Genomic DNA, 25668 nt, shown 5'->3' with positions numbered 1-25668 from the left:
AAGATTTGGATTACCCCTGCATTGGTAGATCTGCTGTTCCATCAATAAAGTGGTATTAATGTGCATCTGCCAGTCTTCAAACGGGCGGAGGGCTAGACAAGGGAGGTGAGGGTAAAGACTCTCGCACTGAGTGAGCTATTCAGATCAGTGCAAGGGCACATGGAATACATTTGTTTTCTTTGTGCCCTGTTCACATCACAGTGCTTCATTGTGTTGCCTATAAGTGTTCTACATAAAAGGCATGTCTGCGTTTTGTGGTGTAACGTGTTACCGCAGTGCTTCACAACGAACTGTGGTCCATATAGTTGAATTACTTTTTTTGGACATTTCAGTAAAGTTTTACAAGTTTTTCTAATCGGACACTGCAGAAAAATACCGGTTGATCTGCTAAAAATGTTGTCTTTTTTTGTTGTGGGTTCACAAAACGGTGCCTTTTCTGCACTGCGGTTGTAACGGTGTCAGCCCTGGGCTGTTGCTTTTTCTGAACTACAGGATCCCCTGAGCTCTCCTGATCTCCATAACAATAGGTGCTCATTATTTTGTTCAAGATCAGAACTTTAACCGACCAAAAAGGGGGAAAAGAAAGTATGAGAAGTTGATTATTGGGCATAAACCTTAATGCTTCCTTAGCACAGCTTTTACAGGTCATCCTACAAATTGTGATTGGCTGTCACAGTTGGGAGCCGATCCCTAAAGGCATGTCTGTCTGTGGTTGATTAAGTGAAAGAATTCATACCGGAAGCCTCCAAATTGAAAAAAACACTTCAAATGGCATATCGAAAGTTTCAGACCACTGATTAACTGGCTAGTGTGCTGCTTCACATCATAACTACTTTGCTGCAGTCTGTGCACATGTTTTTTTTAATAATTATTGTGTTTTCTGTGTTCATTAGAATCAACAGAAGCAAGATGTCGTGGAGAAATTGGACAAGGTAAAACGAGTTCTTGTAAAAAAAAAAAAAAATGATTGTGTGTTGAGTTATTTTGAGGGGACAGCAAATTTACACTGTAAGAGTCGGTCCACACTAGCGCGACTTGTCAGCCTGACAAGTCGCGCTCCCTCGTGGTCCATTGACCGCTACAGGACCCGTTCTAATAGGAGCGACACAAGTCGCTCCGACGTAGAAAAAGGGTCCTGTACTACTTCGGGGCGACCTCGGAGCGACTTGCATAGGCTTCCATTATGTGAAGTCCCTGCAAGTCGCTCCGAAGTCGTGGTGCAATGTAATGCACAAGTCGCCCCCGAAGTAGTAAGGAGTCGGGTCGCCTCAGTGTGAACCGGCTCTTATACAAGCTGTACACTCACTACTTTACATTGTAGCAAAGTGTCATTTCTTCAGTGTTGTCACATGAAAAGATATAATAAAATATTTACAAAAATGTGATGGTTTTTACATGAATTTGCAAATCTGTTTTGTTTCCTCCAGGAACGAAAGGAGTTTGAGCAGAAGTTTTCGAAGGAGCAAAGTGCGCTTCGAGAGCAGCTGCAGGTGAGAAGCATAACCTAACGGGGAATCTTGTTTTGTCTCCCCCAAAGAATTTAAATGTCATCGATTTCACGCCTTCTGATCACCATTCTTTTAAAAATGTAATGAATGTTTGTTCACAGGTTCACATCCAGACAATTGGAATTTTGGTATCCGAAAAGTCAGAGTTGCAGACCGCCCTCTCGTTTACACAGCAGGCAGCACGTCAGAAAGGAGGTATATATCCTCTAATTGTCAACTTTATGCCAGCCCTTAAAGTGATTGTGATGTCTCCTTTTTTTTTTCTTTTTTCTTTTAACATAACAAACATGTTATACTTACCTTCTGCAGTGGTTTTGCACAGGGCAGCCCAGATCCTCCTCTTATCGGGCCGCTGGCAGGAGCTCCTGGCCCCTCCCTCCTGTTGAGGTCCCCCCCAAAAGCAGGCAGCTGGCTATGGGGGCAGCCGAGCTGCAGCTCTGTGTATCCATTCAGACACGGAGCTGCCATTTGGTCCTGCCCCTCTCTCCCCTGATTGGCTAGTTGAGTTTGACAGCAGCAGGAGACAATGGCGCAGCGGCTGTGCCTCAGCCAGTCAGGAGGGAGAATCCTGGATGGCTGAGGCATTTGTGGACATCGCTGGATAGAGAGGGGGCTCAGGTAAGTATTAGGGGGGCTGAGGGGGGCTGCTGCATATGAAAGGCTTTTTATGGTAATGCATGGAATTCATTAAGATAAAAAAATCTATGTTTACAACCCCATTAAGCTAGGTACATATGGACTGAAATTGGCCCGATTCATCAGGGAATGGCCGAACTTTGTGTGCAGTCCTTCCTGTTCGATAGAAGCTGATTGTTAGATTGGCAGTCAGGACTGCTGGAAAACCTTGTTTGATCAGCAGCTTGCAGACAATCGGTGAAGAGTCCCTGCTGTCAAATAAAATTTCCCGGCAGGGGGGTTTCTGCATCCACATCGATTGTGTGGATACATGAATCGGTCAGTGCTGTTATTTCTTCTAGCCCACTGGCTGAACTAGAAAAAGCTGACAGTGTTTACCCAGTTTAGGCATTTCTTTTTAAATCATTAAAGCTTATTCTGATCTCTATATACATAATTTCTAATAAAATAATTTTGGAAAAAGAAAAATGTTTGTAATAAACAAGTTTTTCAGCAATTAACTCTGAGGAGACAGAAAACGTGTTGGTGCCAGATTTGGTACTTTTTGGAGGGGAGGGGTGAGCGGGTACCTGGTTTTAACAGGTACCCGCTCTCACTTCCGGGTAAGATGGCTGCTCCTCTTTAAGCAAAGTTTATGCTGGAGCAATATGCCCAATAATGCTTAAATTTGAATGTCTTCTTCTATTTTGCCTTCCCTGGTTCCTTATTTTCTCCCCCCATAAACAGTGATTTCTTAAAATAAAATATTTTCAAAAAAATACCTGATCACTCAGATGTTGTCATTGTTGGCAATCATTCAGACTCGCATGGCCCTTGGCATCAAAGTTTCTGCAGATATCTGGGAGCACTCAATGAGACACAGAGACGACAGGTACGATGTCACAGAATGCTCGCTTTATTCAGACAGTAAAGAACATTTTTTAAAGTAAAAGGGGAAGTCCCTTTCCAGTAGATTATACATAGAATTATACAAGACTAGCAGTTTACCATTATGTGCGTCAAGTCACGTACTTACATATGAGCTAATTAAAATAAGGCATAGTTATAATTGGCATTACATCAGATTGGTTCTAAGGGTTATGATAAGGTATAATTAGTTCAACTTGCTTTAAGGGTCAGTTTGACCACAAAGCGTAATGTCCTGGAAACTTTCGAGGACATTTACAGTGCCTTGTGAAAGTATTCGGCCCCCTAGAACTTTGCGACCTTTTGCCACATTTCAGGCTTCAAACATAAAGATATAAAACTGTAATTTTTTGTGAAGAATCAACAAGTGGGACACAATCATGAAGTGGAACGAAATTTATTGGATATTTCAAACTTTTTTAAAAAATCGCCACCTTTTGCTGCGATTACAGCTGTAAGTCGCTTGGGGTATGTCTCTATCAGTTTTGCACATCGAGAGACTGAAATTTTTGCCCATTCCTCCTTGCAAAACAGCTCAAGCTCAGTGAGGTTGGATGGAGAGCGTTTGTGAACAGCAGTTTTCAGTTCTTTCCACAGATTCTCGATTGGATTCAGGTCTGGACTTTGTCTTGGCCATTCTAACACCTGGATCTGTTTATTTGTGAACCATTCCATTGTAGATTTTGCTTTATGTTTTGGATCATTGTCTTGTTGGAAGACAAATCTCCGTCCCAGTCTCAGGTCTTTTGCAGACTCCATCAGGTTTTCTTCCAGAATGGTCCTGTGTTTGGCTCCATCCATCTTCCCATCAATTTTAACCATCTTCCCTGTCCCTGATGAAGAAAAGCAGGCCCAAACCATGATGCTGCCACCCCCATGTTTGACAGTGGGGATGGTGTGTTCAGGGTGATGAGCTGTGTTGCTTTTACGCCAAAACATAACGTTTTGCATTGTTGCCAAAAAGTTCAATTTTGGTTTCATCTGACCAGAGCACCTTCTTCCACATGTTTGGTGTGTCTCCCAGGTGGCTTGTGGCAAACTTTAAATGACACTTTTTATGGATATCTTTAAGAAATGGCTTTCTTCTTGCCACTCTGTGAAACTGACTGATTGTTGTCCTATGGACAGAGTCTCCCACCTCAGCTGTAGATCTCTGCAGTTCATCCAGAGTGATCATGGGCCTCTTGGCTGCATCTCTGATCAGTCTTCTCCTTGTATGAGCTGAAAGTTTAGAGGGACGGCCAGGTCTTCGTAGATTTGCAGTGGTCTGATACTCCTTCCATTTCAATATTTTCGCTTGCACAGTGCTCCTTGGGATGTTTAAAGCTTGGGAAATCTTTTTGTATCCAAATCCGGCTTTAAACTTCTCCACAACAGTATCTCGGACCTGTCTGGTGTGTTCCTTGTTCTTCATGATGCTCTCTGCGCTTTAAACGGACCTCTGAGACTATCACAGTGCAGGTGCATTTATACGGAGACTTGATTACACACAGGTGGATTCTATTTATCATCATTAGTCATTTAGGTGAACATTGGATCATTCAGAGATCCTCACTGAACTTCTGGAGAGAGTTTGCTACACTGAAAGTAAAGGGGCTGAATAATTTTGCACGCCCAATTTTTCAGTTTTTTATTTAACAAAGTTTGAAATATCCAATAAATTTCTTTCCACTTCATGATTGTGTCCCACTTGTTGATTCTTCACAAAAAATTACACTTTTATATCTTTATGTTTGAAGCCTGAAATGTGTCCAAAGGTCGCAAAGTTAACGGGGGCTGAATACTTTCGCAAGGCACTGTACTTAAGCTTTTTAATTAAGCTCAGTCTAGGGTTTTAATAATAAGATGGAGTTGAAATAACAAAATGGAGGCTAAAATTCCTTCAGTCATCATCATTTTCTGGGTTTCTATATGCAAAGCAGGCAGATAAAGGCTGGTTGCAGGAGTCGGCAGAGTGCTGTACATAGCTTCCTGAAAATTTCATAACACCCTGCCTCAATGCTTCTCTCAAGAGCCCTAAAACTTGGTGCAAACAGTGGGTTATCTTTTGGGAGGAATTGGGGTAACTAGCTTGCTATGGGGGCAGCCGAGCTGCAGCTCTGTGTATCCATTCAGACACGGAGCTGCCATTTGGTCCTGCCCCTCTCTCCCCTGATTGGCTAGTTGAGTTTGACAGCAGCAGGAGACAATGGTGCAGCGGCTGTGCCTCAGCCAGTCAGGAGGGAGAATCCTGGATGGCTGAGGCATTTGTGGACATCGCTGGATAGAGAGGGGGCTCAGGTAAGTATTAGGGGGGCTGAGGGGGGCTGCTGCATATGAAAGGCTTTTTATGGTAATGCATGGAATTCATTAAGATAAAAAAATCTATGTTTACAACCCCATTAAGCTAGGTACATATGGACTGAAATTGGCCCGATTCATCAGGGAATGGCCGAACTTTGTGTGCAGTCCTTCCTGTTCGATAGAAGCTGATTGTTAGATTGGCAGTCAGGACTGCTGGAAAACCTTGTTTGATCAGCAGCTTGCAGACAATCGGTGAAGAGTCCCTGCTGTCAAATAAAATTTCCCGGCAGGGGGGTTTCTGCATCCACATCGATTGTGTGGATACATGAATCGGTCAGTGCTGTTATTTCTTCTAGCCCACTGGCTGAACTAGAAAAAGCGGACAGTGTTTACCCAGTTTAGGCATTTCTTTTTAAATCATTAAAGCTTATTCTGATCTCTATATACATAATTTCTAATAAAATAATTTTGGAAAAAGAAAAATGTTTGTAATAAACAAGTTTTTCAGCAATTAACTCTGAGGAGACAGAAAACGTGTTGGTGCCAGATTTGGTACTTTTTGGAGGGGAGGGGTGAGCGGGTACCTGGTTTTAACAGGTACCCGCTCTCACTTCCGGGTAAGATGGCTGCTCCTCTTTAAGCAAAGTTTATGCTGGAGCAATATGCCCAATAATGCTTAAATTTGAATGTCTTCTTCTATTTTGCCTTCCCTGGTTCCTTATTTTCTCCCCCCATAAACAGTGATTTCTTAAAATAAAATATTTTCAAAAAAATACCTGATCACTCAGATGTTGTCATTGTTGGCAATCATTCAGACTCGCATGGCCCTTGGCATCAAAGTTTCTGCAGATATCTGGGAGCACTCAATGAGACACAGAGACGACAGGTACGATGTCACAGAATGCTCGCTTTATTCAGACAGTAAAGAACATTTTTTAAAGTAAAAGGGGAAGTCCCTTTCCAGTAGATTATACATAGAATTATACAAGACTAGCAGTTTACCATTATGTGCGTCAAGTCACGTACTTACATATGAGCTAATTAAAATAAGGCATAGTTATAATTGGCATTACATCAGATTGGTTCTAAGGGTTATGATAAGGTATAATTAGTTCAACTTGCTTTAAGGGTCAGTTTGACCACAAAGCGTAATGTCCTGGAAACTTTCGAGGACATTTACAGTGCCTTGTGAAAGTATTCGGCCCCCTAGAACTTTGCGACCTTTTGCCACATTTCAGGCTTCAAACATAAAGATATAAAACTGTAATTTTTTGTGAAGAATCAACAAGTGGGACACAATCATGAAGTGGAACGAAATTTATTGGATATTTCAAACTTTTTTAAAAAATCGCCACCTTTTGCTGCGATTACAGCTGTAAGTCGCTTGGGGTATGTCTCTATCAGTTTTGCACATCGAGAGACTGAAATTTTTGCCCATTCCTCCTTGCAAAACAGCTCAAGCTCAGTGAGGTTGGATGGAGAGCGTTTGTGAACAGCAGTTTTCAGTTCTTTCCACAGATTCTCGATTGGATTCAGGTCTGGACTTTGTCTTGGCCATTCTAACACCTGGATCTGTTTATTTGTGAACCATTCCATTGTAGATTTTGCTTTATGTTTTGGATCATTGTCTTGTTGGAAGACAAATCTCCGTCCCAGTCTCAGGTCTTTTGCAGACTCCATCAGGTTTTCTTCCAGAATGGTCCTGTGTTTGGCTCCATCCATCTTCCCATCAATTTTAACAATCTTCCCTGTCCCTGATGAAGAAAAGCAGGCCCAAACCATGATGCTGCCACCCCCATGTTTGACAGTGGGGATGGTGTGTTCAGGGTGATGAGCTGTGTTGCTTTTACGCCAAAACATAACGTTTTGCATTGTTGCCAAAAAGTTCAATTTTGGTTTCATCTGACCAGAGCACCTTCTTCCACATGTTTGGTGTGTCTCCCAGGTGGCTTGTGGCAAACTTTAAATGACACTTTTTATGGATATCTTTAAGAAATGGCTTTCTTCTTGCCACTCTGTGAAACTGACTGATTGTTGTCCTATGGACAGAGTCTCCCACCTCAGCTGTAGATCTCTGCAGTTCATCCAGAGTGATCATGGGCCTCTTGGCTGCATCTCTGATCAGTCTTCTCCTTGTATGAGCTGAAAGTTTAGAGGGACGGCCAGGTCTTCGTAGATTTGCAGTGGTCTGATACTCCTTCCATTTCAATATTTTCGCTTGCACAGTGCTCCTTGGGATGTTTAAAGCTTGGGAAATCTTTTTGTATCCAAATCCGGCTTTAAACTTCTCCACAACAGTATCTCGGACCTGTCTGGTGTGTTCCTTGTTCTTCATGATGCTCTCTGCGCTTTAAACGGACCTCTGAGACTATCACAGTGCAGGTGCATTTATACGGAGACTTGATTACACACAGGTGGATTCTATTTATCATCATTAGTCATTTAGGTGAACATTGGATCATTCAGAGATCCTCACTGAACTTCTGGAGAGAGTTTGCTACACTGAAAGTAAAGGGGCTGAATAATTTTGCACGCCCAATTTTTCAGTTTTTTATTTAACAAAGTTTGAAATATCCAATAAATTTCTTTCCACTTCATGATTGTGTCCCACTTGTTGATTCTTCACAAAAAATTACACTTTTATATCTTTATGTTTGAAGCCTGAAATGTGTCCAAAGGTCGCAAAGTTAACGGGGGCTGAATACTTTCGCAAGGCACTGTACTTAAGCTTTTTAATTAAGCTCAGTCTAGGGTTTTAATAATAAGATGGAGTTGAAATAACAAAATGGAGGCTAAAATTCCTTCAGTCATCATCATTTTCTGGGTTTCTATATGCAAAGCAGGCAGATAAAGGCTGGTTGCAGGAGTCGGCAGAGTGCTGTACATAGCTTCCTGAAAATTTCATAACACCCTGCCTCAATGCTTCTCTCAAGAGCCCTAAAACTTGGTGCAAACAGTGGGTTATCTTTTGGGAGGAATTGGGGTAACTATCCACGTGGGATGCTGAGCCTCTGATTATTGGACTTTAGTTCTTTTAAATAGAAGGTGCAGACCAGTGGTAGTAAGGCTGTGGAGGGAAGCGTTCGATGATGCTGGAAGTCCTCCATCCAGGATATAAGACTTTATTGAAATTAGTGCAACGATTTTTTATATACACTGTGAAAAGCTCACTGAGTAAGCTGTATTAGTACAGGAGAAAATCCTGTACAGCTGTAAAAGGTAGAGCTGGGTTTTAGCTTTCAAGCGCGGGTTCCAGGACAAAGAAATGTGGGCAATTTACATTCCATGTAAGCACTTAACTATGCATGTATGATCTGAATGAGGAAGAGCATACACATAATAGGATGACAACTTAAAGCAGTTTTAAAGGTTACATTTTGTTTTTCTAAAATAACAAACCTGTTAGTGCCCATTCCCACTACCGCGACTTGTCAGGCGACTGGTCAGCCTGACAAGACGCGGTCCATGCAGTGCTATGGGAACCGTTGTAATAGGAGCGACTCAAGTCGCTCCGACTTAGAAAACAGTTCCTGTACTACTTCAGGGCGACATCAGAGCGACTTGCATTGACATTCATTATATGAAGTCCGTGCAAGTCGCGCCGAAGTCGCGGTGCACGGGACTTCAAAGGTCGCCCCCGAAGTCGTGGAACCGGCACTTATACATACTTGCTCTGTGCAATAGTGTTACACAGAGTGGTCCCGATCCTCCTCTTCTGGGGTCCACCCGCTGACTTGGCGCTGTCTACCCCTTTTCTGTGCCTGCCCCTGTAGCAAGCTGCTTGCTATGGTGGCACATGTGCAGGTTCGCTTCTGAGCCAGGCTATGTGCGTCCATAGACACAAACAGCGTAGCTCAGCCCCGGCCACCCTCCTCACAGGAGTCAATGGCTCTTGCTGCTGCCCTTGTGTCCTGTGAGGAGAGGAACAGAGACGAGCACCCCTGTAGGATGGGCACAGCACTGGATCGAGATAAGTAAGTATATGGGGGGGTGAGAGGGGGGCGATACAACTATTGGTACATTTTTTACCTTAATGCAAGGAAGGCAATAAAGTACAAAATGTTCTGCTTTTAGAACCACTTGAAAGCAGACCTGTGATTCGTCCTTGCAGGGTTAAAGCGTTTATCCCAACACTTCATATTCCTGATATGTGCCTGCTGTCTCATATACTTAAAGTACCATATATACTCGAGTATAAGCCGACCAGAATATAAGCCGAGGCACCTCATTTTACCACAAAAAACTGGGAAAACGTATTGACTCGAGTATAAGCCTAGGGTGGGAAATGCAGCAGCTACTGGACCACCACGAGACCCAAAACAGGGGCTGCGGACATGGTACAGGAGATGCATGGCTGTAGGCATGGCACAGGAGATGCAGGGCTGCGGACATGGTACAGGAGATGCAGGGCTGTAGGCATGGCACAGGAGATGCAGGGCTGCGGACATGGTACAGGAGATGCAGGGCTGTAGGCATGGCACAGGATATGGCTCAGGCATGGCGCTGGAGATGGTTCAGGAGAATCTCCTGTACCATGCCCGCAGTCCTGCATCTCCTGAGAAGAAGCAGGGGCTGCGAAGGAGTCTCACCTTTCGGTGAGGCGCCTTACATTTAAAAATGGCGCCGCCCAGCGCCAACACATCAATGGGCACTGCATCGGAGAACAGATAAATGAGACTGTGACTCCAGTATAAACTGAGGGGGGATTTTTCAGCATTAAAAAAAGTGCTGAAAAAGTCGGCTTATACTTGAGTATATATGGTATGCTGTTCTCTTTGTATTTCTTCCTTTATGTGAAATTCTTGGTGTTCCTGCTTGCCTCCTTGCGTTCCTATTAAAAACTGACCACACTATGCTGGGAACTCGGTGCACTCTTTTTTCAATGATCAGACTTGCCCTGACATGCCCCTGCTGCACAGCCATTCACTTGAAAGCTCAGTGTACTACTGTTTCTCTCTTCTCTTTAGTGATGTCACTACCGCGCATTCGCAGATCATCGGAGACATTATCCGTCGATCAGCATTATTTGTCAGAACAATGTTTTTTTTCATACCTATACAAAATTGTTTTGCCTTACATTTATATTTTAAACTGAATGGGTTGTTTTACAAGGTGATTGTTTATCAGGACTGCTTTAATGCTCCTCCCCCCACCCCCCCCTCCCCTCCCGTAGCAGCACATACTTACCTTTGTTACACTTCCCTGCTGCACTCAACCACCACAGAAAAAAAATGCAAACGCATACGTTACCCCCGCAGGCATATGTAAACAGTGCTCACACCACACATGTGAGGTATTGTTGCGAACGTCCGAGCGTGAGCAAAAATTCTAGCACCAGACCTCCTGTGCAACTCTAAACTGGTAATCTGTAGAGGCATTTAAAGCATCGCCTATGGAGAATTTTAAGCGTTGTAGTTTGCTGCAATTCTACGGGCAGATGCAATTTTAAAGCGTGACATGTTCAGTATCAATTTACTCGGCATAACATCATCTTTCACATTCTACAAAAAATTAAGCTAACTTTAGCGTTGTGGTTTTTTTTTTTTTTTTTTTTTAGTTCGTGGAAGTGTTTTTTTTTTTTTTTTTCTAAATAAAATTGTGTTTAAAAAAACGCTGCACAAACACCGTGTGACATAAAAAATTGTAACACCCACCAATTTATTCTATAGGGTATCTGCAAAAAAAAAAAAAAATATATATATATATATATATATATATATATATATATAATGTTTGGGGGTTCTATGTAATTTTCTAGCAAAAAAAATATATATTTTTACACGTAGGAGTGAAGTGTCAGGATAGGCTTGGGAAGGAGGTGGGTAATGTATACGGAGCTGTGCATGTAAGAAAGGAAAGGAGGAGCAACCACCTAGTGCATTACCCGTGGTACTGTATAAAATTTTTAATAAAAAATGCCAAATGCATACTCACAAACATGCAGAAATAAAATCGTGTTACAAATTCCCGTCACACATGTGCTGGAACATGTCCCTTAAGATGCTAACGCGTTTCGGGAGTCATGCCCCCTTCTTCAGGGGGCGCATGTGTACAATATATTCTGTGGAAGATAAAAGCTGTGTAAATAATGTGAAGGTGATAAAGATACCATCTGTGCAGATTATAAAGTATTATCCCATATGTCATCTAATGGGCCCCATTCTCTTCTGCTAAGCAAAAGGAATGTATCTACTAGTTGTGTATATGCCTCAGAGATGAGACCTTTATTACTGGCCACTTGGGCCAGAGCATCAAATCGAGGAGAAGGCAAGGCAGAGTTATGCTGGCCATACACTAGCTGAAAGATCATTGGAAAATCTGTCATTTGGTCCGATCGTTTGTTTTTCGTCCAGTTAAAGGGCACAAATAGAAAATCGTTTTTAACTTTTCAGAGCCGAAAAATCGAAGGAACAGTTTTGAAAACCTGCCGACTAAATGATAAACGAACGATAAATTGATAGGTCAATGTGTTTCTCGGCCGACCTGTTTGCACTAGGTATATGTGACAAACTGAATGAAAAACTGATTCATTTATGTCCATTAAATGATTTATTGTTCGAAATTCAGTCATTACATGATGGCCCGATCGTCTGCTCTCACGGCCAATATTTCGTTTTTTGAAAATTATTTTGCCTGATATTTCGGCTAGTGTATGGCCAGCTTAGAGTTTTGTGTGTCTAATGTAAGTACTGATAGAACGATTTCTGATCTGGTTCAAAGTCGGCATGAAGTTCCTGAAAGGATAAGTATTTTTTTTACTTTTCCTTTTTGTTTTTTATATACCAAAAAGGAGATAAAACCATATTACATAGTTACATAGTTACATAGTAGTTGAGGTTGAATAAAGACAATAGTCCATCCAGTTTAACCTGTGTAGGTGTGTGTTGCCGTAATCATCTCTCATACCCCTGAATGTTCTGATCCTTGAGATGTACATCTAAGAGTCTTCTGAAAGCCACCATACTACCCGCAGAAACCACCTCTTGTGGTAGAGAATTCCACAATCTTGTAGCCCTAACAGTAAAGAACCCCCCACGTTGCCTGAGGTTAAAACGCTTCTCCTCTAATCGCATTGTATGCCCTCTAGTCCTCATGCAATCCCTTCGACTGAATAGCTGTTTTTCTATGCCGAGATCCCCATTGAGATATTTATAAATTGCTATCCTGTCCCCCCTCAGACGTCTCTTCTCCAGGGAGAATAAATCAAGTGATTGCAGACGCTCTTCATAAGGTCCTCCAATCCCCTAATCAGTTTAGTTGCCCTTCTCTGGACTCTCTCCAGCTTCAACACATCCCTCCTGAGGACTGGCGACCAGAATATGCTTTTTCATTGTTTTTATGATCATTACCATGAATATTCTATGAGCTGTGGTTGTATTTATTAAATGGTCATAAACCTTTCTTTCTGTTCTTTTAGCGGAGGTGGAGGATCTTGTCATGCGGTTACAGTCCACCCGACAGAGAGTAACAGAACTGGAACGGACACTCTCCTCCCTCTCTGCTCAGCAGAAACAGCTAGAAAAGGTAATAGTGGAATCACAATTTGAAGAATAAAGAACACATTTCTATTGATTTGTATAGACAGTGTTCTCTTAGCTTTATTTCATAGCAAAGAGGGATAGCCTGCAGCAGCCTAGAAGGCCCCTGTCACACGGGCGATCCGATCCGTCTGTCAGTTTTTCATGCGGACCTGATTGGATGCTCCATGCATCCCTATGGGGCAGCGGGTGTCAGCGGGGACATCTCTGCTGACACCTGCTGCTACCCGCATCCCATCCTGTCTGTGAAATCCGGACGAATGGAAACCCTATTTTCTATCCGTCTGGAGGATCGGATCGGATGAGATCAGACAGGTGGTCCGTTCTCATCCGATCTCCCCATAGAGGACAGCAGGAATCTGACAGCTCCGTCTGCGCACACAGAGCAGAGACTGGGCTGTCATCTGCCTGCTCAGTGGGGAACGGCAGATCGATCCCCGCTGAGCAGAATGGACTCCGTCAGGAGGATCGCCCATGTGAAAGGGACCGAACAGTGTTTTTTTTCGATCTTTCTTCAGTCAAGGCACCCTTTAAAATAATGCCCAATCTCGAGGCACCCCATTCTAAAATGTAAAGAACTAAACTAACATAGTTCTACATATCACAGCAACATCCACACACGTGTAAAACACCCAATATTGGAGGTGATTTATTTTTACAAAGCCACTAAACCTTTTCACATTGGTGCGGATTAGTGTGCCAGCCACTCATTCAACTAATGTGACCCCATTACTGATGGAGAGGGGCAAACAAGGACATCCCCAGGCGCCCAATGTTGTCCTTATTACCATTCTAGATTGTAAGCTCTAACGAGCAAGGCCCTCTAAATCCTCCTGTATTGTAACTGTATTGTCTTCCCTTATATTATAAAGTGCTGCGCAAACTGTAGGCGCTATATAAATCCTGTATAATATAATAACAATATGACATCCCCCGGTTATAGAATGCCACTTGCCCAAAGTTGTGGTGTTGCACAATTAAAACTTGTGGCTTTGTGTAAATAAAAAAAAAAAAAAGGCACACTTGATCCACCTCCTGACTTGTTGGCAATTTTTAGGTATTTTGCTAAGGCACACCTGAAAAACCCAAAAGACGCCCCAGGTTGCCACGGCACCCTGGTTGAAAAAGGCTGACCTAGAACAATCAACCAGATCAGTTAAGGAAAGCTGATTTCTGATGGCATGGGTTACAAGTTACTGCAGGCTCCCTGTTGATACATTACTTGCATGCCTTACCATTTTATCAGTGAGTGAAGGTATCATGAATTTTGACCCAAAATTCTGTGTTCTAAAAGGGTCTTTAGTCACCATTAGAAGTAACTGTCTCACTTTAAACTCACAGCGGACCTTATTTCTCAACGCTTTTGTATCTGCAGCCTGTATATAAACTTCTTCACCACAATGCTCCACACTGGACATAGATTAACCACTTGACCTCCGGAAGGTTTTACCCCCTTCATAACCTAAGCATCCTATTGCTATTCAGCACTGTGCTATTTTTATTGGCAATTGCGCAGTCATGCAACACTGAGCCTGTACAAAATGTTTTGTTCTTTTTTTTTTTTTTTTTTTTTTTTTTTTTTTCACACAATTTAAGCTTTATTTTGGTGGTATTTGATCACCACTTTTATTTTTTATTTTTTGCAATATAAATGAAAAAAGGCCAAAACAATTCTGAAAAAAAAGTTTTATTTTTTCTGTTATAAAAACCTATCCAATTAAATTAAATTAAAAAATCGAATATCTTGATAAATTTAGGCCAAAATGTATTCTGCTACAGGGTTAAAAAAAAAAAAAAGATGCAACCAGTATATAAACTTCCTCACCAAGATGCTTCACACTGGACATAGATTAAACTAGACCAAAGCATTCTATTGCTATTCAGCACTGTGCTGTTTTAATTGGCAATTGCGCAGTCATCCAACACTGTGCCGTACAAAATGTTTATTTAGTTTTTTTTTTCTGCCTTAGGCCCCCACCCCACCGCTGCCACCTTTTATATAATATATATGCCTGTGGCAGTAAAACGGTTAAAGCAGGCCACAGTTTATCCTCTTGGATGGCTGTTATATAGTACTTTCCAGTAAGACTAATAGTCATTATTTTGGCATCTACTATGTTGTTCTAGGTGATTGCTTGGCTATTTTTAGTAATCATGAGCATCTTCTTTTTAGCTTAATAAAGAATTGGAGAAAGACCGTGACAACCTGCGACTTGAATCTTTGAAGAACAGGTAAGTCCTTTCTTGTGCTTCAGCCTGGACTCTGAAGAGGTTAACTGAGGTCAGCCTTGTCATGCTGCTTATCCTTATCTTCTCGCACAGTAAGAGCAGTGATGAACTGAAACAGCAGAATTCTGAATTGTCTGAGAAACTGAATGCACTGTTCTCTGAGAACGCCACCATGAAGTTGGAGCTGGGAGATCTGCACAAGAAACTTGAAATGGCTGAAATTATGATCCAGCAGGTAAGCTTCAATGCAAGCACATTGTTTCTTCTGGCAGAAATACATGTTGAGGTCTGGAATTGGACTTTTGATTCTAGTTCCGGGGGGGGGGGGGGGGGGGGTCCTTTGCCACAGTTTACATTGTTGAGGAGTACTCCAAAACACAATCCAGCCTCAGCGCTCACTTTAATGTATGGGTGTCCAACCTTTTGGCTTCTCTGGGCCACATTGAGTGTAGAGAATTTTTTTTCAGGCCGCATATAAAATATATACTATAGTTAAGGTATAATTACCCACCAGCTGTTAATGCTGGTGGGTACTGCTGGTCATGACGTTGGGTACTGCTGGAGGAAGCAGCGACTGCAGTAGAGCGTAGAGCCGCTGTTTCCTGTATGGCTCCTGTCACAGGCGGAGGAGGGGTGCATTTCATATCGCTCCCCCTGTGACAAAGCCGGAACTATACAGGAAGCAGCATCTCTGTCACTGACTGCAGACATCCTACGTCTCCCGCGGCAGCCAGGAGATCGCACGGCACTTGCGGGTGTCCATGAGCCACCAGCCAAAGGCGGGAGACTGTCTGCAGTTCCACGGCCGGTGGGCAGCCATGCCTGCGGTTCCAGGCCGCATGCGGCCTGCGGGTTGGACATGCCTGCTCTAATGGTTAGGTTTGTCTGCACTCCTTGGCGGGGAAACTCCAAAACGCACTACAAGGAACAAAAAAGAGGGTGCAAATGCCTAGTGCATTACCTTCAACACCAATAAAATGTATTAAAAACCAACAAAAACATACACAAACCTAGGACGATAATGGGCATCAAGAATACAAATCTCCAGTGTTGGGGATAGCCCCCCCCCCACGGTTGAAAAACTTGTGTGTTTCGGGAGACGCACTCCCTTTCTCAGAGCGGAGAACCGCTGGTGGGGGGGGGGGCTCTCCCCAACATTTGTGTTCTTGATGCCTGTTATTGTCCCATGTTTGGGAGTGTGTTTTTTAATGGTTTTTAATAAAAAAATTTTGGTGTTGAAGGTAATGCACTAGGCGTTTGCGCTCTCCATTTTTGTTCCTTACTTTGTTAAGGAGGCCTTTGTTGATCTGTGGCCATTAAAGTTCCATTTCATCCGTATGGAAGTCTGTACCCCTGTTCTTTTGCAAGTGGTGCTCCCCCATGTCACTAAATTAGAGCTATACTACAGAGCTTCACATATTGAGGCTGATTTACTAAAGGATTTGAGAATGTTCATGCAATACATTATGTTTTCACTTCAGTTATCCAATCATTTATAGATGAAATAACTAAACTGGAAACTTTTTTTTAGGTCTTTAACATTTTGCCCCCCTCACTTTGTTTTTATAACCTCTTTGGTGACTATTTATTTTTGTATCCGTTTGTGTGATTTATTTATTTTTTTCCAGTTTTCTAATCCGACGGGGGCACCGGATGCAAATCAGCAGCTTCTGATGGCCCTGGAAGAGAGAGACCAACTGGGTACCCAGCTAGCACAGGTAAACTTTGTGTGATGAATATGACCACTGGCTGCATACTGAATTTCTAGATAGAAAATATTCTCAGCAATTCTCTCTGCTTGGGACAACTTAGTCCATGTAGCCATCAGGTTTATGCAACCAGCCTCTTGTGTAACTAGTTCCAGTATCCCAGAAATGGCAGCTACTGTACATTACTGTTATCAGTTCATTACAAATGTAGATGCATTCCTTTTATAGGAAATAATTCAGTCCACTTTAAATGCATTTATTAATTTATGATTTATCCATTGTTACTTCATGCAGATGAAAGCTCTACAGCTTAAAGGGAAGCTTTAGTCGTTTAGTTTTAGGACTCGTTTACACTTGCAGCAGCCTTTTGCTTCCCCTCCAAAAAGCAGTCTACTTGAGAGCTGAGCAATCTAACACCGCTGATCGCTCGGTTCTCACAGCTCTCTGCTCTGCCCCCTCCTTGCTCACTGGAGCGCTGGACTGTGGAGGGGGCAGGGGTGGGAGCTGCCGACTCTGGCTCTCAGCGGCTCAGTGTCATGAACTTGCCCAAGCTTGGACCAGCTCTGTGACGTCATCCGACAGCGGGCTTTGTCTGCACTTCTCCTTTTAACCTTCTGAGTCAACCCAGCGTGAATGAGATGCATTCAGCGGCGGTGCTGCCTACCTGACATGACAGGGTATACTTTGGCATGTTACAACCCCCCCCCCCCCCCCAGCTGCTGTATTGGGTTAAAAAAAATATATACCTAACAAATTTGCTGGAGTAGATGACTAGAGTAAACTAGTGAATAGATGTTCTGTCCAAGCAGTGGTGCTCCAAGGTCTTTGCAGTGCTTCTCAGTAAACCCAAAGCCTGGACTGTTGATCAAATGATCTCTGTTCCAGTTTGAACTCTGATCTTGTGACTTAACTCCTGGATTTTGAGCATGTAGCCAAGAATGAGGGAAGCCAAGTGCAGCATTTTTGCTATAAAGTATTTTAATCTTTTACTCTTCATCCATAGATGTCAGATTCTCTTCAACATTTGAGGGCAGAACGAGACCAGTATGTAGAAAAACTGAAAGAAGAGGGTACTGTCTGGCAAGAAAGAGTCCACCAACTGTCTGAGCAGGTGAGTTTTACTTGGGCTTGAATTTCTTCTCTGGGCTCTTATCTGTGACCATTGCATCAGCTTGTATTCTGTTATCTAGTGGGGATGATGACCATCAGTTTAATTCAAACAAAACTCCTGTAGAAATGTTTTGGTTAATAGTCAAAATGGTTGAGGCTCAAACTTCTGCCCAGTTTATATTACTGTGTATGACTCACTTTAAAAAAATTGACATGCGCATTTATTTTTATTTTTTTTTTCTAGGGAGCCTGCAGAGCATTGCACCCGCGATACGCAGATCATGGGTGCAATGCAGGGCTCCTGCAGAATCTCCTCATAGCTGTCTGCCTATATCTCGTATTGGATTACTTTAGAGCAGGAATAATCCATGAACTACGAAGGTGCTCACCGGCGCCCTTACAGTTCATTGAGAACTACAAGCTATCAGCTGCAATGGCTGGCAGTAATAAAATGTGCCCTGATGCACCCCATGACACACCTCCATCCCTCAATAACCTAGAAAGTTGCAAAGATTTGCCCTTGAGACTTTGAATGAGGTGCGACGCGCTCAGTGAGTACAATATAAAAAGCAAGTTTAGTGGAACATACAATGTCAGCAAGTAAACACAGACAGGTACCATATTATGAAACAGATTTGTGATGTTATACATAGTATATTCCTAGTCAGGTTCAGTATTCCATAGAGCAATCCATGGTAGGTATGAAAATGCATCCTGGTAACCCATCGCGTTTCGTGAACAACCGTTTTTTTTCTCAGGGGTTGATGCGATACATGGTTTCTAGGAAATAGTTTGTAGCATGTAATAAAGATAGTGAATAATGTTATGCTGATACGAGACATTAAAGGCCCACCAAGGGGCCCATATTTACAAATCTCTAAAAAAAAATCGTGATTCATTGGCTGCCGCTGGAAATGTCTATCCCGGGAGCTGTGGGCCTGTGATCCACGAGTGCCCGGCAGGACAAACGGGGCCAAACACAAGCACAGACCAACATAGTGTGGCATCCATGGTGATGGCTAGAGGAGACATATCGATCTATGTATGTATATGTATACATAGATATCTAGCCTTCAGGGTGGATGCCACACTATGTTGGTCTGTGCTTGTGTTTGGCCCTGTTTGTCCTGCTGGGCCCTCATGGATCACAGGCCCACAGCTCCCGGGATAGACATTCCTAACTGCAGCCAATGGATGATGAGCACGAGATTTATTTGAACAGATTTGTAAGTATGGGCCCCTTGGTGGCCCTTTAATGTATCGCATCAGCATAACATTATCCACTATCTTTATTACATGCTACAAACTGTTTATTTCCATGAAACCATGTATCGCATCAACCCCTGAGGAAGTGAACGGTTGTTCACAAAACGCGTCGGGTTACCAGAATGCATTTTCATACCCATCATGGATTGCTCTATGGAATACTGAACTTGACTATGAATCTACGATGTATAACATCACAAATCTGTTTCAGAATATGTTACCTGTCTTTGTTTACTTGCTGACGTATGTTCCAATAAACTTGCTTTTTACATTGTATCACTGGGCGTGTCGCACCTCATTCAAAGTCCCGATGGCAAATCTTTGCAAATTTCAATGGCTGGCAGTAGTTGTAGTTCATTAGTTCACAGGAAACTCTGAATGAATGACACAAATGCATGGGCGGAGCCCCACACACCCGCATTTTCTTAAAATACTGACAGCAGGTGGGGGGAGAAGACCCCCCCCCCCCCCTGCCCACTGTCGCAAAGCGGGGGGAGATTGGCGGAATTGGTCATAGGAGCTGAACAGTAACATGTTCCAAAAGGTGAACTTATTCTTTAATATACATAAATTATGCTTTGCCTTACATGCTGGTATGTGCTAAATATTACCCTAGTTCTTAGTCTATTAATACTCCTTTTTTTTTTTTTTTTTTTTAATAGCTACACACCCTCAGCCAAGAGAAGGAGAGCGCTCGTGTCCAAGTAGAGCAGTTGGAGACCAGAGTGACAGAGCTGCTACTTGCATCAGGTACACAGTGATGTGAAGACAGAGTCATTGATACGGAGTTATTTTTGCAGATAATGCAATTTATCTCTCTGCTACTTGACAGCAGCGGAACCAGCTGACACGGAGTCCCCTGTGACGCAGGGCCCTTCTGAAGCAGAGCAGGCTCTTCAAAGAGAGGTGGAGAAGCTACAGCAAGAGTTTGAAGAGCTGCAGTCCAGGTACCAGGCCCTGGTGCAGGACAACAGCCAGCTGAGCCGCCTTAATCAGGAGCAGGAGGAGCGCCTGCTGGAGTTAGAGAAGGCAGTGCAGCGGCAGAATGAGGAAAATGTGGATAAACAGCAGATCCTGGAAAATATGCAGAGTGACAAAGCCACCATCAGCCGAGCGCTGACCCAGAACAGGCAGCTGAAAGAACAACTGGCTGAGTTCCAAAATGGATTTGTTAAACTGGTAAGATTCTTGCAGTTGGCAGACATTAAGCTGCTACTGGATGTACTTGGGTTATTTTGTGGCAGACTGAATGCCGCAGAGGGGCAGGGAGGATTGCCTTGTGTTTTTACGTTGGAGATGTCAAACCCTTCCTAGCAATTTACATAGTGACACTGTCGCCTTTGTCTATGTATCTTGCTATGAACTGAGGAGAGACAGAACTTCTTACTGTTAAGGTTAACTGCTGCATGTCTTTACTTAAAGGGTACCCACTGGAAAAAAATCACAAATTAATAAAAAAAAGTTATTTATTTATATATATATATATATATATATATATATATATATATATATATATATATATATATATATACACACACACCTCAAACAAATTAAAGGAACACTTTGAAAATACATCAGATCTCAATGTAGAAAAATATCATGGTGGATATCTATACTGATATGGACTGGGTAATGTGTTAGGAACAAAAGGATGCCACATCGTTTGATGGAAATGAAAATTAACACCCTACAGAGGGTGACTTCAAAGAAACTATGAAAATCAAAGTAAAAAATGATGCAGCAGGCTATTTCATTTTGCTGAAATTTCATTGCAGCAACTCAAAATGGTACTCAGTAGTTTGTATGGCCCCACGTGTTTGTATGCATGCCTGACAACATCGGGGCATACTCCTAATGAGACTACAGATGGTGTCCTGGGGTATTTCCTCCCAGATCTGGACCAGGGCATCACTGAGCTCCTGAAAAGACTGAGGTGCAATCTGGTGGCGTCAGATGGACCGAAACTTAATGTCCCAGAAGCGTTCTATTGGATTTGGGTCAGGTTAGCGGGGGGCCATTCAATGGTATCAATTCCTTCATCCTCCAGGAACTGGCTGCGTACTCTTCCCACATGAGGCCTGGCATTGTCGTGCACCAGGAGGAACCCAGGACCCACTGCACCAGCGTAGGGTCTGACAATGGGTCCAAGGATTTCATCCCGATACTAAATTGGCAGTCAGGGTGCCATTGTGTAGCCTGTAGAGGTCTGTGCATCCCTCCATGGATATGCCTCCCCATCACTAGACCCAACACCAAACCGTTCATGCTGAACAATGTTACAGGCAGCATAACGTTCTTCAGACCCTTTTATTTTTGTCACATGCTCAGGGTGAACCTGCTCTCATTTGTGAAAAGCACAGGACGCCAGTGGTGGTCCTTCCAATTCTGGTGTTCAATGGCAAATGTCAATCAAGCTCCTTGGTGCCGGGCAGTGAGCACAGGGCCCACTAGAGGACGTCGGGCCCTCGTGCCACCTCATGAAGTCTGTTTCTGATAGTTTGGTCAGAGACATTCACACCAGTGGCCTGCTGGAGGTAATTTTGTAGGGCTCTGGCAGTGCTCATCCTGTTCCTCCTTGCACAAAGGACCAGATACTGGTCCTGCGGATGGGTCAAGGACTTTCTCAGCTCTGTCCAGCTCTCCTAGAGCAACTGTCTCCTGGAATCTCCTCCATGTTCCTGAGACTCCTGAGTGCTGGGAGACACCGCAAACCTTCTGGCAATGGCAGGTATTGATGTGCCAGCCTGGAGAAATTGGACTGCCTGTGCAACCTCTATAGGGTCAAGGTGTCGCCTCATGCTACCAGTAGTGACACTGACCCTAGCCAAATGCAAAACAGTCAGAAAAGATGAGTAGGGGAAAAAAACAGTGGCATCCAGCTGTAAAACCATTCCAGTTTTAAAGGTCATCTCATTGTTCCCTATCTAGTGCACCTGTTAATTTATTAACATCAAAGCAGCTGAAACCTATTAACTGACCGGATCAATATCCCAGGAATTCAATTGACTTCTATACTCTGATTAAAAATTGTTCCTTTAATTTTTTTGAGCAGTGTGTATGATATATATTGTTTACAATTGTGACACCAGCCGTATTGCGATATGAGGTTATTAAAAATTACTTTTGCTTATCAATCTGCAACACTTTAATTTCCTGTAAAATGCAATGTGGCATCCTGGAGGTGTTCTATACGCAGATGGTGTATGACATGACCCCAGAAATGTAATGTCTTGCTTTTGCGATTGTTTGCTTTACTGATTTTCCCAGAAGTCTGCACAAAGATACAAATCAGAATTTGGGTTTCCTCACACCCTCTGCAACAAACATTTCAATTAAACAAAAAAAGCCACTCCAGTTGAGAGAGTCTCTAGTTAATCCCCACACATAATCGTCAGGTGCTAGCCCAGCTTGCTGTGTATCCTAAAGCAAATGATTCCAGACGGCTGCACTTCCCCTCGTCCCCTCGTGCTCACACGCAGAAGCAAACACATGCATAGGTTGCGCTGGCATATGTAAGCATTGTTCGCACCACTGTGAGGTATCGCCGCATATTTGGTAGCGAGAGCAATAATTCCAGTGCTAGACCTTCTCTGTAAGACCTTCTCTGTAACTCCAAACTGATGACGCTGTGAACATTTTTAAAGCGTCACCTTTGGAGATTAAAGCAGAGTTCTACCCGAAAGTGGAACTTCCGCTCTTTTGCTTCCTCCACCCCTCCGGTGCCGGTGCCACATTTGGCACCTTTCAGAGGGGAGGGGGAGAATGGGTACCTGTTTTGACAGGTACCCTTTCCCACTTCCAGGACATGGCGCCGCGGCCATCCATCCCGGAAGTTCATCCCCCTCCTCCTTCCCCCGCCATCGAGCCAATAGAAATGCACAGCGTGCTTCGTGCATGCGCAGTAGGGACCCGGCTGTGAAGCCGCAAGGCTTCACTGCTGGGTTCCTTTACCGGCAATGGCGGCGGCAGCACCCGACAGCCGATGGAAACATCAGCTGCGGTGCCAACATCACTGGACTCAAGGACAGGTAAGTGTCCTAATATTAGAAGTCAGCAGCTACAGTATGTGTACAGTGTGTGTAGCTGCGGAGTTTAATTTTTTGGGGGGGGGAAGGCGGAACTCCGCTTTAAGTACCGTAGTTTGGCGCCATTCCATGAGCATGTGCAAATGTCATAATTGGCCTGGGTGGGAAGTAGTTAAAAATCCCTGCAATGTACATAGATCATACATAGGGAGCGACAACAGGAGGTAATTGTGACAATGGGGGGAGTTGAACTCCATATTATTGGCCATGGACTGGACAACTCCATATTAATGGTCATGATGGGGGTAACTCCCTAATGACAATGGGGAGGGAACTCTATATTATTGGCCATGCGGGGAGACAACACCATGTTAATGGCCATGATGGGGGCAACTCCATATTCACAATGGGGAGGGAACTCCATATTATTGGCCATGCAGGGAGAGGACAACCGCATATTTAATAGTCATGAACAGGGGCAACTCCATATTAATGGTCTTGGAGGCCAACTCTATAATGACAATGGGGGCAGTTGAACTCCATATTATTAGCCATGGACTGGAAAACTCCATATTAATGGTCATGATTGGGAAAACTCCCTAATGACAATAAGGAGGGAACTCCATATTATTGGCCCTCTCCATCATGTAGATGGTAGGATGTACCGCGTTTTGGATGCACAGCACAGGTAACTGACAAGCAAGCACTCAGCTTTGTTGGATACCCATATGCAGTCTCCTCTCTCACAGCTCAACATTCCGGAAGAGTAAAAGAGAGCGGCCTGCAAATGCCTGGGTAGGGAATGAAGCGGAGTGCTTCTTTGTTAGTTTCCAGGGCCGTGCATCCAATGTTAGGTATGAACTGCCATCTGCAGGACGGAAAAGGAAGGATAATTCATTTTATCAACATTTGAAAAAATATAAGCATTTATTTCTAAAACTGAGTACAATGTATTGAAGACCCTGACATGCGTAGGGAGGTTTTTTTTGTAAAAGTAAAGGTGAACTAACACTTTAAAATCCGACTTAGGCCAAAATGTTATTGGAAAGAATAAGAAAAAATTCTAAACGTTTTCTGGTTTTCATTGCTGGGGAAATTCCTGCTTATTCATTCCTATTCCTGTTCTATTTATTCTATTACTAACTAATTACGGTTCGATTACCTAGTCTCATTCTCTCCTCATCTTATTTGAATCTGTCTTTTTAGCTATAAATCCCAATCTCCAGTCTAAACTTTCCAGACTGTACCTTTATATTCTCTCTTCACCTATTTTGTTTCTAATTTCTCCCTCCTGATTCCTTGTTAATGCCCATTTACTTCCCTATATGTACTTTTTGCTAGTCACCGCTAATTCCCCACAGTGTTAAAGTGGTACAAACCACCCAACATGTTCACATTTGTTGAAGCTCAAGCCATTTCAGACCCAATAAATAACTTAAGGTAAATGAGTAAGGGCCCCAGAATAGCCTTTTTTTGGCTAATAAATGTATCCGCAACCATCTCCTGGTGTCTTTTTATTTATTTTTTTGTCAAAAAAACTTTATTAGGTTTACAAACATACAGATTCCAGAATGAAACAGATGTCTCCATTGCATATGATTACATTACAAACACTGTACTGATATTGCATTACCGTCCAAAATGAATAAAATTGATACCCACCATCTCCTGGTGTCCGATATTAGCCAAGATGCTTACATTGAAATGTTTGAAACAGAGTGCAGATTCCCTTTTAAGCTTCTTGGGGGAGTCGGTACCAGGCCCATTAGGAACCGACACCCCCGCTATGGCATTCTGAGGTGGAGTGGCTTTTATGTTTTTTTTTTTGTTTATACATTTGGGTGTTTATTAGCAGCATAACCTAATTATTAAAAAAATAAAAAAATGTGGGAGAAACATGGAAACTTCCGCTGAAAATGCAAACTTCCTCTGCTGTTGTGCTGCCTTTTTTGCGTTTTTACTGCCTCATTCACATGGACGTGCTAAAGCATGTTTGGCAGCATGGGATATACAGTGCCTTGCGAAAGTATTCGGCCCCCTTGAACTTTGCGACATTTTGCCACATTTCAGGCTTCAAACATAAAGATATAAAACTGTAATTTTTTGTGAAGAATCAACAAGTGGGACACAATCATGAAGTGGAACGAAATTTATTTGATATTTCACAAAGCACTGTACATGTGTTCTGTACATTCGCATTCAGACAGTCCTATTCATTTCTATTGCAATACAGGTGTAAGCTGACCAACTGCATCAAAGTAATTCCTCTTATGGCCAGTCCTACACTGCTTTACCACTGCAAATGCTACGGTGAACACCATGCCAACATGGGGCAAACCGACACAAGCATTTGAGCACGGATATATCTTGTTTGTTCTGCAGGAGATGCATGGACACAGCAGCTGCTCCCAATTTGACATTGGTGGGTGCATGTTCCCAAATGCAGACAGTGTGAGTT

General features: G+C 43.0%; 1 protein-coding gene across 1 annotated transcript in view; it reads left to right on the top strand.

The window, feature by feature from the left end:
* Window positions 1-25668, top strand: part of GOLGA2 (golgin A2) — a 159646-nt gene that overhangs the window by 105927 nt on the left and 28051 nt on the right. Inside the window, exons 9-18 of the mRNA XM_082263927.1 lie at window positions 894-932; window positions 1428-1490; window positions 1610-1703; window positions 12751-12857; window positions 15045-15103; window positions 15194-15335; window positions 16729-16818; window positions 17813-17920; window positions 19848-19935; window positions 20018-20364. Coding sequence (XP_082120053.1) covers window positions 894-932; window positions 1428-1490; window positions 1610-1703; window positions 12751-12857; window positions 15045-15103; window positions 15194-15335; window positions 16729-16818; window positions 17813-17920; window positions 19848-19935; window positions 20018-20364 — 1137 coding nt within the window. The remainder of the gene's footprint in view (window positions 1-893; window positions 933-1427; window positions 1491-1609; window positions 1704-12750; window positions 12858-15044; window positions 15104-15193; window positions 15336-16728; window positions 16819-17812; window positions 17921-19847; window positions 19936-20017; window positions 20365-25668) is intronic.

This window comes from Pelophylax lessonae, assembly GCF_965119305.1.
Source record: "Pelophylax lessonae genome assembly, chromosome: 7".
NCBI classification, from domain to species: Eukaryota; Metazoa; Chordata; class Amphibia; order Anura; family Ranidae; genus Pelophylax; species Pelophylax lessonae.
Note: the sequence above shows the minus strand (reverse complement) of the source record. Positions and strands in the feature narration are given on the sequence as shown.